This window comes from Octodon degus, unplaced genomic scaffold (assembly GCF_000260255.1).
Source record: "Octodon degus isolate 3935 unplaced genomic scaffold, OctDeg1.0 scaffold00010, whole genome shotgun sequence".
In the NCBI taxonomy this organism is placed as follows: domain Eukaryota; kingdom Metazoa; phylum Chordata; class Mammalia; order Rodentia; family Octodontidae; genus Octodon; species Octodon degus.
Genome location: NW_004524586.1, coordinates 5263818 through 5279551, shown reverse-complemented (window position 1 = coordinate 5279551; position 15734 = coordinate 5263818). Strand labels below are relative to the sequence as shown.

Genomic DNA, 15734 nt, shown 5'->3' with positions numbered 1-15734 from the left:
GGCTAGGAGCGAGGGTGGCCGGGGCGGAGCGAAGGGCGGGGAGGCACCGCCCCTTGCCTCTGCTCTGCCGCTGATTGGACCTGGGGAATCTCCGCTCGGGCTTCTGGAGGCCGGCGGAGGGGCGGGGCCGGACACGCCTCCTCCGCTGTGCCGCAGCTGATTGGCCGGTGGAGTCTCCGCGTTTGATTTTTGGAAGGCTAGCCTCTGAGCTTGCAGCAAAGCTAGGGCAGAGGATTGGCTAGTTGTCCCGGGGCTCAGAGGACTTTCTCCGGGGATCCGCGGCTGCGATCGAGGTGGTTCGGGCTGGCTTGGGGCTGCGCGTGGCCCGCCTTGGGCAACCAGGTACGTAGGTCGGTGGTGGAAGCGGGCGGGTGGATGGCCAGAGTCAGTGTGTCCTTGGGGTACGCACGCAAATCCACTTAGAGGCCGCCGTTCCGCGAAGCGGCCTCATCTGAGCCCGGGAGATTGACCCGCGCTGGCCATGTCGCGTGTTAGCTCGGCTGAGATACTCGCTCCCAGTCCTGGTCCTTCGTGGCCAGAAGCCCGAACTGCGCCTGCCCTCTCCAACGCCCTGGAAGGATTGGGGTGGGCGCGTTTTAGTTTGACCCATCCGGATTTGAGGACTGTCGGAGCTGCCCTTCAGCCTAGTGCATAACCGCCCTAACTCCCCGCGACCCCCAGCGGTGGAATGCGGGGGGGATGTATCGAGGCAGGCTTGGGAGATCTGACTTTAGATCCCTGCAGAAGCCAATAGAGGGTTCCGAGAGGTGCGAAAAACCTTCTGGGGCCGTCTTTCCCCTGAAGACCTCCTTAGCCATCTGGCAGGAACAAAAATAGCAGTGGTTGAGAGCATGGGCCTTGGGGTCAGATCACCTGTGTTCACATCCCAGCCTTCATCGTCTACTCGGCGTGACTTTGGGCAAGTTACGTGACCTTTATAGGCTCAGCTTTGTGGTCCGTGAAGTGGGCTTAACAATAGTGGCCTCTCATAGAGATTTTCCGATCCTGCGACCTCCTGTGAGGACTAAACTGTCCCTCTGAAACTGCTCTTGCATTTTCTGCTCTTGACATGGCAAACCACCTCAGAGCTTACTCATAAAGCTTTGCCCTTTCCCAAGGCTGAAGGCTCCTCTTGGAGTTTGCTGTTGGCAGTGATGATGAAAATGATCGTAATTCTGTAGTCCTCTTAGCTAACAGCCTTCTTTCTATATCGTGCATTCACTGAACCAACACACAACACATAGAATGTCTGTTATATGCCAGGTGCTAGGATGAATGCTCTCACACACTTCATCTTCCTTATTCCAGAAAGTAGGTTTTTTCCTCCCAATTTTGATGGTGAGCAAATGGAGGCAGGAGAAAGCAAAACTGGTTTAAAATCACCCAGTTAGGAAAGGCACTGCCAGAATTCAAGGTTCTTGAGCTATTGAAAAAAGTTATTCCTAGATCTAGTAATTTCTATTTCCAGATCATGTCTGAGAACTGGTCTGAGGAAAAGACCCAGGTTGCTTGTTTTCCACTTCATGGAGCACAGATTTTGAGACTCAGTGGCATCTGGAGCCCACCTAGCTGCTTGGACTGGGCTCTCCTTGGAGAAGCAACCGACTCTGGCTGCTATCCAGTGGCATGTCTGTGCAGAGTAGCAGGCCAGGCCACAACTGTTGATTTGGGCCTCAAGCCAGAGCCTCCAGTTATTTTTCTTTTTTTTTCAAATTATTTATTTATTTATTTATTTATTTATTTATGTGGCCAGCTCAGCCCACCAGGGGGCGGGCATGTGGTGCTGGGGGATTGAACCGCAGTCCCTCTGCTTTGCTAAGCTTGTTCTAAGTAGGTGCTTTAGACCACTGAGCCATCTCACCAGCCCTCCAGTTATTTTTCTAAGAGGTCTTTGGCCTCTGATTACAGAGATCATTGCCATCACTGGGATTATTCAAAGAGGACACACTGAGTAGGAGCCAGGAGCTGCCCGGTTGACCCAAGAATACTTGGACTCTCAGGGTTCCTTTCATTTCTGAGACTCCAATGATGTGTTACCTAGAAAGGTGCCAGAACTCACCTCATATATTACAAAGCATGGTCAATTGTGCACCATATTGCAAATTCATTGTTGGTTGAGTCACTTTTTAACATTTCTTTGTGAGCGATCTGCAGTTCTTCACTTGCTGTCTGATTTAAAGGAAGTGAACTTTGTCATTTTCAACATTTGGTATTTACTTTGAAGGTGCATTTTTACTTGGTGTCATACTGACGTATTTTGCAACGAGTCTTTGCTCCTTTGCTTACAGAGCCATACTTGCTTTCATACATGTCAGGTCTGAAATGGAAGGTCCACTTGTAGTGGATCCCTTTTACATTTTTCATTGTTCAAGTATACACTGACCTTCCTGGATTAAGGTCTTGACCAGGAAATTGAAGGGGAAGGAACTATTGAACACACTCAGTGAGACAGGAAATGTTTCTTCTGATGATAAAAATGTTTGCTTCATTATTTCAGTTCTCCTAAAGTTTACCATCTAATTTTACCTGGAATCCACCTCTTTTTATTCCCAGCCTCCCTCCCTCACTCTCTACTTACTGAATTGAATCCTTGGGTAGGGTAGAGACGAGGATGAGGAGCATTGAAATCTAGATGTATCAAGCCCTAGCAAATGTTTCTAGACAAAGGGTCTGATTCTTTCAGATTTTTCCCTCCCTCAGTACTGGGATTTTTTTTTTTTTTTTAGACAAGGTCTCACTATGCAGCTCAGGCTGGCCTTGAGCTCACTTTGTAGCCCAGGCTTGTCCCAATAATCCTCCTGCTTCAGCCTCCCAAGTGCTGGGATTACAGGCATACACCACCACATCTGGCAGTACTGGAAATTGAACCCAGTTCCTCATAGCATGCCAGGCAAGTACTCAACCATTGAGCTATTTCCCCAGCTCATTTTATTTTGAGATACCGCCTCACCAGATTGCCCAGGCTGCCCTTGAACTTGTGATCCTGCTCAGCCTCCTGAGTATATGGGAGGCCATGCTAGCCCAGGTAGTTTTTTGTGTTACTTTGTAATGCAGTTGGCTATAAACTGTCCAGTCAAGGCCCTGGCAGAAGTTGCTGGAACTATCTGGAAAGTCAGCCTTAAGACAAACCATTTGTTCCCTCAAGACAGCTGCTGCTTTATCTTTGTTGTCATTCTGTCCCAGGGTTGGGGGATTTACCTGAGTCTAACATCATCCCTTCTCCAGCCACTAGGCCAGCCTAGAAGTCTTCTCTAAGCTCGATCAATAGAATGCTTTAGAGAAGAGTTCTCTGACCTGGACTCCATGGGAGATGGAGGAGGAAGGACAGCAAGGTCTACAGGTTGCGAGTTTCCTAGCACCTACCCAGCCAGACCCGAACCCACTCGCTGTTCCTCGGCCCAGGCAGACAAGTGGCATTGTTCTCTGTCTGTGCAGACCTAGCCTTGTGTTGGCATCACTGTTTCCCTTTCTTTTCATCTCTGACTCTCAACACCAGGCAAGCCCTCAGAGACTGTCAGCATTAATCTGTCCTTGCAACAAAAGGAGCGAAACTGGCCCACTGAGGTGCTGTGACTTGCCTGAGGCCTCTCATCCAGGGAGTGGCAGAACCAGGGCAGGAACCCAAACTTCTGACTCACAAGTCATTGCTTTGTGCTGGACTATGGCTCAGTTCTAAGTTTCTTTTGGGAAAGCTGGGGATTTTCCTCTAAATAGTGCAGTTGGTTGAAGGCTGGGGGAACAGTCACCCAGTCAACAGCCTTGATGCTAGTTAACAAATTCCCTTACTCCGCCCGTGTAGTAACTCATTGTCCTTTCCTTTTACTGATCGAGTATTAGGTAGGAATAGTGAAGCACTCTTCATGGAAATATGAAGAAATGTGCTCCAGCTTCCTGGCTCTGAAGACAATGCGGAGGGTTAGATATTAGGCAGTCACGGAACAGCCTTCACCCGGTCGCTGGTCCTTGGACCTGCATCTCAGCTTCCTTCTGCACCTCCATTCAATGGATCCCAGGGCCTTTGCACTGAGCAATCTCCCTAGTCCTTTTTTTAATTTTGTATTTTGAGATAAGTTCTCACTAAGTACCCCAGATTGAGCTCGAACTTGTCAATCCTCGTGCTAGAATGCTTAGATTGCAGGCATGCTCCACCACACCTGATGAGAGAATGGGGTTCGTGATGCTACAAGCTGGGACAGGATGACTGTGAAAATTATTGGAGGGGCTGGTGAGATGACTCAGTGGTCTAAAGCACCTACTTAGAACAAGCTAAGCCAAGCAAAGCACAGGGACCTCGGTTCAATCCCCCAGCACCACATGCCAGCCCGCCCGCCCCCTGGTGGGCTGAGCTGGCCACACACTAAATAAATAAATAAATATTTAAAAAAAAAGAAAAAGAAAAAGAAAATTACTGGAATAATGAGGGTGAGCTTTGGCGTGAGATACTGCAACAAGGGAGGGAATAATAGTTGGGGAGTCTGAATGGGGTGGAGAGGTGACTCACCCTCCAGAAAACAAAACACAGGCGAGGGTAAAGGTTGCTTCTGCAGGCAGAAAGGAAACTGGAAATACTTTTATTCATATGATTCTGTGCTCATGGCCTCTTTTACAGTGAGTGTATAAGACAAGCTCATTTGAATGTATTTTGGCTTTCCTCTGCCCCCTTTGGTATCCATCTCTGGCCAGAAGGAAGCTGACTGAGGCCCTGGGGGAGACCAGGACCTGCCTCTTCCTCTCCTTAGGCCTCGGCTGGGAAGCAAGGGATGCAGGAGCACAGGCTGTCTTCAGCTGGCTCCAGTCCCGCTGCCTGCAAGAAATGGAGAGTCTACATCACATCCCTGACCTTTGTACCTGGGTAGAGGCCAAAAAAGAGGGGCATGTGCACTCCTTTAGCTCTTCCTGGGTGCCTGACACCACCCTAGTCTCTTTAAATTCCCATCAGAAGGGACAGGGAGATGGCTCAGTAGAATAAACACTTCCCTGACAAGTGAAATGGCCTGAGTTCAATCCCTGGTTCTGCAAAAAACAAACAAACAAAAAATAAATTCCCACCAGAATCTTGAGGGGTGGATATTAGTACAATATCCCCCGTCTTACACTCTAAGGAAATAGGGTCAGAGACTGGGTAGCTTGCCTAAAGTCACAAGGCTAGGAAGGTAACAGAGCTGGGACTCAACCCGCTTTGTATAATGCCAAAGTCCTTGATCTTCCCAGTCTGCAGGCTCTTTTCCAAACCTGTAGCTTCTGGAAACAAGGATAAAGTGGGGAGCCTTTTATGCCTTTAGTAATTAAATTGAAATATCCAGAAGTAAAGTATCTGATTTCCATGTGTCAGAATAACAAGAGAGGGCTGGGGAAACAGCTCAGGAGTCTAAGTGCCTGCCTGGCAAGGGCAAAGAGCCCGGTTTGATCCCTAGTACCACATACCGTGCTGGCCACCAAACTGCATATGGTGGTGCACACCTGTGATTCCAGTGCTGGGGAGGCTGAGACAGGAGGGTCACTAGGAGTGAGCTGTGCAGTGAGACCCTGTGCAAATTAATTAATTAAAAGATTAAAAAAGAATGGCAAGAGACACTGACACAAAGCTTATCATCTGTTCAACTTTCTTACATCAGCCTGTCCTTGATAGTATATTCTGACCTTAGTAGCCTCCTCTTCTGCCCCTCAGTGGGATCTGGTCCCCTCCCTTGTCCATTGGGTGTAATTAGATCTGATGGGTCTCATTCATATTGTTTGCTAAATTAGGTGGCTTTGATTTATCCCTAAAGTCTTGAAGATAGGCAATAGGAGGATCCTTATCAGTTTTATGAGAAGAGGAACACAGCTTGAACATCCCTAATCTGAAAACCTAAAATGCTCCAAAACATAAACTTTTTTTAAAATTTTTTTTAATTTGTGTGTGTGTGTGTGTGTGTGTGTGTGTGTGTGTGGCCAGCTCAGCCCACCAGGGGGCGGGGTTGGCTGGTATGTGGTGCTGGGGGATTGAACCGCGGTCCCTGATGCTTTGCTAAGCTTGTTCTAAGTAGGTGCTCTAGACCACTGAGCCATCTCACCAGCCCTAAAACGTAAACTTTTTAAGTGCTAATATAAACCAAGTGAAAATTTTTACACCATGAAACTTTAAATAAGAGACTGAAATAAAAATATTGCATAGTTACCATCAGACTATATGTGTAATGTATATATAAAACATCAATCAATGTTGTGTTTAGACTTGGGTTCCCTCCCCAACATATCTCAAATGTATGTAAAATCCCCAAATCTGAAAAATTCAGAATCCCAAACATTTTGGATGAGATATTACTGGAACAGTTTATGGTTAAACAGTGAACACTGTCAGTCTTATTTCTTGTTGCTGAGATAAAATACCCGACATCCACAAGTTAAAGGAGAAAAGGTTTATTTAGTTTGGTTTGCAGAGGCATCAGTCCATAGACAGCTGGCTCAAGTCAAGGCAGCAAGGCAGAGGGGCATCATGGAGGAGAAATAATTCATGGTGTGGTAGGCAAAAGGCAGCAAAGCAGCAAGCTGCAACAGTGAAACTGTAGGAGTCCCTTCCTGGTTCTCGTCTTGGTCCAAGAATTTAATATTTGTAATCCCAAAGATTATTGGAATCCCACCAAGTTAATCCCAATCTACCACTCCCAGTGCAACCCACAGTGAAAATAAAGACACTAAAACATATTTATAATAATTGGGGAGCTAAGGGGCCCTAAGTCCAGCCATGAAGATGGCTTTTTGGAACAAAGAGAGCTGACCCAGGGCCTCACCCAGTTTTATTAAGTGGAGGAGTGGCTTGAGGAGGAATGACCGAGAATTGTGGGAAGTAGGTGACTCTGAGCTGAGCTAGGTGGGTGGCCTACATTTACCTCTGTCATGTACAGAGAGGATATGCAGAGAGAGTAATCTGCTTTATGCTATAGAGATAGTATCTAATGTTTTGGGGGGTCTGGTGCTTCAGCTTTGATGTAGTCTTTTAAGCCCCAGGAAGTCATAGCTTCTGTCTCAAGGCTGGATCCCAGCTGGTGGCGCGGAGCATTGGCTCTTCCGTCCTGTCTCGATCCAGCTCACATTAAAGAGCAGCAGGTGTAGGTTACCGGGGAAACACATATGCCACCTTCAGAGACTATCACCAGCACCTCAGCTAGACCAGTACACATTGCTTAAGGCCAATTGAAGGATAAACAGAAGCCCTAGCCAGCCTGCACATATCAATACGAGGAAACAGGGTCAGGCTCAGTCAAAATGGAGACAGTCGCTCTTCTTTCAAGGAGAGCTGCTCAGGTGGTCCTCCACATGAAACTGCTTTCTTTCTCATTATATACCATCAAAATTAAGTCTACTGATTGGTGCTATCCCCGCTTGGGGTGTGCTTCTTTTATCTACCCAGAACTGTGCTGAACCAATTATCATACACCTTTAAGTTCAGCATCACACATACTAGATTCAGCCAACTCCAAAAATCCCCACCTATGAATACATCAGGCTTTGAGGGAACATCTAGATTTAAGGTCTAACACTTCTAAACACTCTCTTCATATCATCCTGATGAGGTGAGTACTAGCACTCAGCTAGCAAGTGGCAGAAGTGTTTCCAACCCAAGCAGCCAACTCCATACCCTCACTCTTACCTCTGCGTGAAAAGCCCAGGTCTTCACATCAGAAGTGTCTGGTTCTGGCACAACCGCGGGTGGCAGCTTGGAGGGTAGAAATACCTACTTCAAAGGGCTGTTGTGCTTATGACACTTCATTGATATTATCCAAATAAAGCTCTTGCCTGATGCATAGCAAGTACTCAACAAAGCTGCGCTGTTACTGGGCTTCCTGGTACAGGATCTGTGTGAACTGTAGAGCACTTTGTAAGTACTCCTGGCTCTGTGCTGACACTCAGTTTTCTAACCATGACAAGTGATCTAGCCCTCTTGAGTTGGACTTCATCTACAAAATGGGGAAAAAATGGTAATGATTAACAGCAAATGAGGCCAGGGAGATGGCTCAGTGGAATAAGTGCTTCCCTGGCAAGCACAAGGGACTGAGTTCAATCCCTGGTTCTACAAAAAGAAAACAGCAAATGAGATAATCAGCTTTCCTGATGCTGTGACAAAATACACAGCACTCAAACAAGGAGAGGTTTTCAGTGCGTTCAGTCCATGGTTGGGTGGCTTCAAGGCAGAGAATTTCTTTTTTTTTGCGGAACCGGGGATTGAACTCAGGTCCTTGGGCTTGCCAAGGAAGCATTTATTCCACTGAGCCATCTCCCCAGCCCAAGGCAGAGAAATTATGGAAAGCTCTTTCCAGTTCTGTTGAGGCCCAGGAAGTTTAGATTTGTAATCCCATGGAAAAGTCATTGGAATGCTAGTAATTCCTTTTTTTTTGCGGCACCAGGGATTGAACTCAGGACCCTGTGCTTGCCAGGCAAGCACTTATTCTACTGAGCTATCTCCCCAGGCCTGCTAATAAGTTAATTCCAGTCTGCCACTTCCAGTACAACCCATGGTAGATAAAGACACAATAATATATCCAAAAGGATGGGGAATCAAGGTGGTCCTGAGTCCGGCCTCAATGGTGGTTATCTAGAACAAATGCCTTGACCCAAGATGGAACCCAGATTTTATTCATTCATGAAGACGGGAGTAGCGTGAGGAGGAGCGACTGTGAGAGTGGTGAGAAGTACCATGAGCTGGGCTAGGTAGGAGGCTAGAAATCACCTTTGTGGCGTGCAAAGAGAAGGATGTGCGGAAAGAGTAATCTGCATACTACAATTGAGATAGCCACCTTTCTAGCCCCGGAAGCACAGCCTCTATGGCGAGGCTGACCCCAGCTGGCAGCGTGGCTCTCCATCCCACCTCATCACGGCTCATGCCGCCATCTGGGTGAACACTGCCTCCCAAGACCACCATCGCCACCTGGGCTGGACCGATACGCGTTGCTTAAAGCCAATTAAAGAGACAAGGAAAAGTCCTAGCCAGCTCTGTACGTGGAAATAGGGTCAGGTTCAACCAAAATGGAGACAACTACTCCTTCAAGGAGAGTCCCCAGGTGGTCCTCCTTGGGAATTGGTACGACAGAGGGCATACTGGAGAGAGGGCATTCATGCCAAGGCAACCTGAAAGCAGGGAAAGGAGCTGGGAGGATCTGTAACCCCTCCCCTCTTGGCCCCCTTCCTCCGACCAGGCCCTACCTCCCAGCAGCACAGTCAGCAACTGAACTCACCAAAGGATGAATCCAAACAAAACTTTTAGGGGCACTTTAGAAGCAAACTGTAAGCACTTAATGAAGTTTTGTTGTAATACTTTGCTTTCTCCAAGGTGCTCTGGGAAATTAGAGGTTTTTTTGTTTGTTTTTTGGCAAAACCAGGGATTGAACTCAGGTCCTTGTGCTTGCCAGGCAAGCGCTTTTTCTACTGAGCCATCTCCCTGGCCCCTAGAGTTATTTTAAAATAAGACATTTACTCCAGTTTGAACTCTGAGAAATAGAAACACCAGAAGCCCTGTGTTTGTCAGAAAACCCAGCTTTGGGAGGGCCTGTTCGTTGCTCATGTCTCCGTGGTTTCTATCCCCAGAACACGACAATGGGCACCCCAGCCTCTGTGGTGAGTGAGCCTCCCCTTTGGCAGGCTCCCACGGAGGCCCGGGGCCGCAAGCAGGCCTCAGCCAACATCTTCCAGGATGCTGAGCTATTGCAGATCCAGGGCCTGTTTCAGCGCAGTGGGGACCAGCTGGCCGAGGAGCGGGCCCAGATCATTTGGGAGTGTGCGGGGGACCACCGGGTGGCAGAGGCCCTGAGGAGGCTGCGCAGGAAAAGGCCCCCCAGGCAGAGGCCCCTGGCCACATCCTTGCATCACTGCAGCCGGCTCAGGTAGGTGCCTGGGGCAGGGGGCTGAGGGAAGGGACACTGGTGTGCCTGTTCTGTCACTTCCTGGTTGTGTGACCCGGAGCTGGATATTGCTCTTCTTGGAGAGGTGGTACAAAGATTATGCAGTGCCACCTCTTGTTCGGCACCTAAGGCTGCTATTACTATGGGATTGTATGATCCTGTGGGCTGCAACAGGAGGAGGTGTGCAGTCCTAGTGCACTTTCATTTGTAGTGACTCTTTTGTGGGGGGGGGGGCATCAGCCCACCAGGGGGCGGGGCTGGCTGGCATGTGGTGCTGGGGGTTTGAACCGTGGTCCCTTTGCTTTGGCTAAGCTTGTTCTAAGTAGGTGCTTTAGACCACCGAGTCATCTCACCAGCCCTGTAGTGACTCTTGACCAGGTAAGCATACTATATGGGAGAAAAAAGTAATAATTGTTTACCTGTAGCATAGGTAACATTCAAAAACAGGCCTAGTTAGACTCTGGGCTGTGGGAGTAGGAAAATATGACACAGGAATGTACTGCAGAGGCATCGTGGGTTGCGAGCTGTAGCAACTTTACTTTTAGAGAATATCTCTGCCCAGTCGTCCTCGTCATCCAATTGTGCTGAGGTCACTGCCCGACTAGGCCCAGGAACCCAGCTGAACTATATTAAACCCATCTCCATGGTTACTCTCTGGCCTCTGTTCCTCCACTGCCTTCTCTGGGGTCCATAGCAGAACACCAACCTGAACAGGCCATCAGGTCTGGGATGGCAAATGAGCGGCACTTCTTGTATTAACTCCAGTTGACCAGCAGTCTCTGCCTGAAACACAGTGTCATACATGACTAATGGTATCTGCCATGAGTACAAGATGAAGAAGGTGAAGACGTGCTGAGTGTCATATCCCCAGATTTAGTCCAGCTCTCCTTCCAAAGCTTTGCTTAGTCCCACAGAGACAAGCCCTGGTTTTACGTTGCCCTTACAGTGTGTTTTATAGTCTACCACGGCAAGAGCCCATCCTGTTCTCCCTGTTGACGTTGGCTTGTCATGCACTCGTTCCCAGCAGAATCCCAGAGCCTTGTTCTCCACCTGCCAATCCACAGAGCAGTGTCACAGAGACAACTTCCAGCGAGCAACAGCAGAACTCCAGGAGGACAAGTGCCAGGGCCCGGCGGAGCTGGAGAAAGCCAAGCCCCACAGCCTACCTTCACCAGATCAGACACTGATCCAGGCAAGAGGCCAGGAGCGGCAGGATCTTCCCTAAGGAGTCATGGGACTGTGGCCAAAGGGCCTGGGGAGGTGAAGGAAACTGAAGGCAGGCAGCCCTACGCAGGTAAACGAAAGGCACAGGCCTGCTCAACTGGGAACAGGGCTGCTCTGTCTACTGGGTTATGCACTGCATGAGACCCACTGCTTGTGTTTCAGACCTTCCTAACACTACATGGGCTGCATAGTTCTCTGGGAGCGACAGGCACTCAGGCGTAGCATCTGAGCACTTCTGTCACTAACCAGTCCACTGGCTACTACTGCACTCATGATCCAGCAGCTTGTTCCCATGCCCATGCCATCAGGCCAGCGTAAGAAAACCCGTTTAAGTGACAATAAAAACATTTGCACCAAGAACCCTGTGAGTCTGTCCTAAAAGGGGAAAGTCCAAGTAGAGACCAGAGGCAGAAGGGAGTAGCTCCCCATGAAGGAGAAATCGGGGCTGGACTCTGCTGGTTCCTCACCCCATGTCCTGGAGTCGCTGTGCGGCAGCCTCCTTCTGCAGAAGCTGCTGGGTCAGGAACAAAGAAGGGGCAGCTGCTGTGGCCAGCCCCACACAACCAGCAAAGGGCCCTTGCTTGAATCTGTAGTCTTAAGGAGTGAGCACCAGCACTTCTGGGAGGCTTCTTCATCCCTAGGGGTCGATCATCCCAAGGGAGGGCAAAAGATGGGCCAATCATTCTAAACACCTCTGCTAGCCTAGGTTCTCCATGGCCTCGCAGCCTTGAGGTGAAGGCTTTTTCCTACTTTCCTGGCTATCCCTCAGAGGCTTGCCAACATTCCCCTCCTTCCCACCCTTCCGACCTGCCACATTATCCCAACACCATTCAAAATAAACCAAGAGGGGCCTGGGAGATGGCTCAGTGGAATAAGCGCTTCCCTGGCAAGTGCAAAGGCCTGAGTTCAATCCCCGGTTCTGCCAAAAAAAAAAAAAAGAAAAGAAAAAGAAAAACAAAATAAACCAAGATTCCGTTAGCCAGTGATGCACAGGGCATAGCTGCCCTCTGGTGGCAAGAAGAAAAACCACTTGTGCCCAAGTATAAGTACACATGCTATCCTAAAGCCTTGGAGCTAGATGATTTTAGGTAACAGAATTGTTTCTGTGGGCCCCGCCCCCAGGGCACACTGAGCCAGTGACTGGGACTACGTGTGGTGGCATGCACCTATAATCCCAGCTCTTGGGAGGCTAAAAACAGGAGGATCACTACAAATCAGATGTGTGTAGTGAGACTCTATAGACCCTGCACTAAATACATTAAAAAAAAAAATTGTTTGTCAGAGCAAATGCTAGAGTCCCTAAGTAGGGGAAATCTCATAAAAGAGATCAGTATTTCTTCCATAAATATTCACACTAAGATGCATGAGTCACAGTCATGTCACTTCAGTACAGGCTCATGTTTTCAGAGGACTGGGCTTGGGAAAGGACTCGAGTCTTCCTCTATGAGGGTGAGTGGCCTCGGGAGCCACATCTCTGCAACTCCATGGAAATAGATTTCTTTGTCCTTAAAACTGCATTCTGGGGGCTGGGGAGATGGCTCAGTGGAATAAGCGCTTGGCTGGCAAGTGCAGGAGCCTGAGTTCAATCCCCAGTTCTGCAAGAAAAAAAAAAAAAATGCATTCTGCCTTGTGTTCCTTCCCACAAAAAAAACTGGACAAAAAGGTGAGAATTGGATTTATTATTCATACATTTGCATTGACTTAAATACATTACATACAGTTTCTACAGTGCATTAGAAGAACGATATGGGGCAGCAGCACTCACAGCCCAGCCCAGCCTCCACTCCCTAATGAGAGGGGACAGGCCAATGGCTGGCCGTTCTGGGAGTGCTACCAGAAGCCTGCCCTGGCACATGGTGTCCTTGGGTCCTCCAAAATCCACATTCAAGGCAACCTGAGTACAGGCTTCAAGGGAGAGAGGAGACGGGAAAGGATCCCCTACCCTCGCTCACCAGGCCCGGGACGGGCTCCCTCTCACAGTGGACCCAACGTCCTCCTGGCCACGGGGCTGATCTGGAACAGGACAGTACCGACGTGGCTGGTAAAACACCAAGTACCTCCTGCACTCAGAAGGCAAGATGCTCTCACACATGGCTCCCCAGGCCAGAACTGAGGTGGGCACGATGCGATTGTCAGGGCGGGGCACATGGGGGAACAGTGACTCTGTCCAGACATGCGCCTCCAGTGCTCAGAGACTGGGTGTGCTGACAGCTGGGTGCAAGCCCAGGACAAGCCGGCTCCTGGGAGCTGGAATGGATGGGAAGTGGCCTGGCCCAGGTGCTGGAGAGCTGCAAGTCTCTGCTCTGTCTCCTGGATAGAGGAAGCCGTGTAAGCAGGGGACACAGCCACAGCCCTTACTCCCTTTCTTTGGTTGTTTTTTCAAATCTTCAAAATAGTTTTTTTTCAAGGCTGATTGACCAATCGCAGGGTCCCAGAACTGCGAAGTGTCCACAGCATAAGAACACAGCTGCCCCTCAGCAGCAGGTGGCATCCTTTTTACTCCCTCCTGAGGCCATTCTTTGCTTTGGTGTAGAAAGGACTCAAACATCCAGCAAGGGGAGCAGGTGAGGGAAAAGACACGTGGAAGCAAGATGTACACCGAGTAGGCAGGCACCGGGACAGGATGAAGGCCTCTCTCCTTTGGGCCCTGCCTTGCCCGAGAGCCATGGAAAATCCAGCCCGGACAAGAAGCCAGGGAGCAGAGGACTAGGAGGCAGAAGACAAGTGCTGCCGCTTCCAAGCAGCAGTGGTGGCACATACAGGAGTCCAAGGGCCAGACAGCCTGTCCTCTTAAGAGCTGAGACCCCCCCCCAGACTCCTCAAAGAAACCTACTCTAGAACCTAAACTGAACTCCTAAGTCAAAAAAAAGATGGGGGAAAAATACTTAGAATAGAAATTAGAGAACTGTAACTAAAGACTCAAGAAGCAGGCCTAGGGTAAAAGCCCTACAGATTACTTACAGTCCCAGCAAGCACTAGGCCATGTGGATCGCCTGCACATGCTGGGTGTTAGCCACCTATTCAAAGAGAACACTGGGGCACAGCGGCGCATGCCTATAATCCCAGCACTAAGGGAGGCTGAGGCAGGAGCATCACAAGTTCAACTTGCAACTTAGTGAGACCCTATGTCAAAAGATAAAAAGGGCTGAGGCGATAGCTCAGTTTAGGATGCCCCTGGTTTTGGGAGATTTGAGCCCCAATACCAGGGGGGAGAAAAGCAAAACCAGAATCAGTATGATCAGTTCCTCACACCTATGCTTGAGTGACAGGAAAACTGTAACAAGGCAGAGAGGAGGTTCTGCAGATGGAGGTTCTGGAGGTTGCAGGGCAAAAGCTGCCCGCCAAGGGAAGCCCACCACCACACTGACAGGAAGCACAGGGGAAGATTTGGCAAAAACCCAAAGGAAGTGTGGTTCCCATCTGTCCCGGCACTGTAGCCACCCCGTGGGCTTCTGCCCCGTCCGTTCCCAGAAGTGTGCAACCACCGCGCACCCAAAGGCCTGGGTCTACGCAAATGTAGGTCTGGGTTGAATGCTTACGATATGAGAGGCTCTGGATTCTGCTACAAGCATTTAAAATGTGGCTCTTTTTCTGATGCAGAATATAACAGGGAATTGCGATGGAGTAGGGCATCAGGGAGGGAGAGACTTTCCCAGCCTGCCATCACGAGATGCTGGAAGGGAGCTGCTCCTCCTAACCACCTGGACTCCTTATCTTTAACTGTATGTCCCCAGCACTTGGCAGGGCTCAGAAGCACTCCCATGCCTGGCTGTGCTTCTCCCTGTGGGTGGGTGGAAAGCCCCGAAGGGCGTGGCGAGCAGAGGGAGGGCTCAGGGAGGCGCTCCTCCCCACCGGCTTCTCGGGCTTCCCTGCACCTGGATGCCTGTGTGCACCTCACACAGGCTTGCCTTCACCTGCCTGCAGGGCTACCACCATGAAAAGAAGGGCTTCCGACTCTGAAAGCTCTGGGTGTAGGACTCGCTAGCAGACCGCTGGTGGGAGCGGGCCGTCTCCACGATCACAGGCGGCATCTGGACGAGGTGCAGGGGACTCTTGTTGTCTTTCAGTGCTTGTGTCAGGTTTAGGATCTGCAGTGGGAAGAGAGGGGTGAGAGAAAGGCATGGGTACTCTGGGCCGGGCTCTGCAGGAGGCAGCAGCAGGGGCTTCCCACAAATCAACCAAAAATAAACACACCTGGAAAATCACACAGGTAGGTCGGTGCTTACTGCAACAGTAGAAATACAAAGAAAACAGAAGGTGGAAACCTCTCTAGTCATTTTAAAAATACCAATGAAGCTGGGCACAGAGGCACAGGCCTGCAGTCCTAGCCACACAGGAGGTGAGGAGCGAGGGCTGCTTGAGCCCAGGGTCTCCAGACCACACCAGCCTGGCCGACACGGCAAGTGGCCACCTCGGAAAGAAAACCAACGAAGCTCAGTGTGCTGACACACATTCATAATTCTATCACTCTGGAAGGCTAAGGCCAAAAGATCAAGACCAGTCTGGGCAATTTAGCAAGAGCCTGTCACAAAAGAAAAAAGAAAAAAGGGGGCCGGGAGATGGCTCAGTGGAATAAGTGCTTCCCTGGCAAGAGCAAGGACCTGAGTTCAGTCTCCGGTTCTGAAAAAAAAAAAA

The 15734-nt window shown here is 49.6% G+C and overlaps 2 protein-coding genes across 3 annotated transcripts in view; one reads left to right on the top strand and one right to left on the bottom strand.

Moving 5' to 3' along the window:
- Positions 1 to 203: 203 nt before the first annotated feature.
- Avpi1 (arginine vasopressin induced 1) lies at positions 204 to 11938 on the top strand. 2 transcript variants are annotated; one of them, XM_023709122.1, is made up of 3 exons: positions 204 to 342; positions 9562 to 9857; positions 10903 to 11938. In XM_023709122.1, exons 2-3 carry the CDS (start codon positions 9571 to 9573, stop codon positions 11060 to 11062), a joined length of 447 nt encoding a protein of 148 aa, XP_023564890.1. In that variant the 5' UTR covers positions 204 to 342; positions 9562 to 9570; the 3' UTR covers positions 11063 to 11938. The 2 variants fall into 2 exon arrangements, with proteins under 2 accessions (XP_023564890.1, XP_023564889.1); XM_023709121.1 differs by having other exon boundaries at positions 10900 to 11938.
- An 819-nt stretch (positions 11939 to 12757) lies between these two features.
- Positions 12758 to 15734, bottom strand: part of Pi4k2a (phosphatidylinositol 4-kinase type 2 alpha) — a 38508-nt gene continuing 35531 nt past the window's right edge. Inside the window, exon 9 of the mRNA XM_004625519.3 lies at positions 12758 to 15187. Coding sequence (XP_004625576.1) covers positions 15026 to 15187 — 162 coding nt within the window. The 3' untranslated portion in view covers positions 12758 to 15025. The remainder of the gene's footprint in view (positions 15188 to 15734) is intronic.

Excerpts from the sequence above, each read along its gene's own strand:
- Avpi1 (XM_023709121.1), top strand. The coding sequence starts at position 9,571 with ATGGGCACCCCAGCCTCTGTGGTGAGTGAGCCTCCCCTTTGGCAGGCT. Across the intron at positions 9,858-10,899 it reads CATCACTGCAGCCGGCTCAG|CAGAATCCCAGAGCCTTGTT; the intron begins GTAGGTGCCTGG and ends ACTCGTTCCCAG.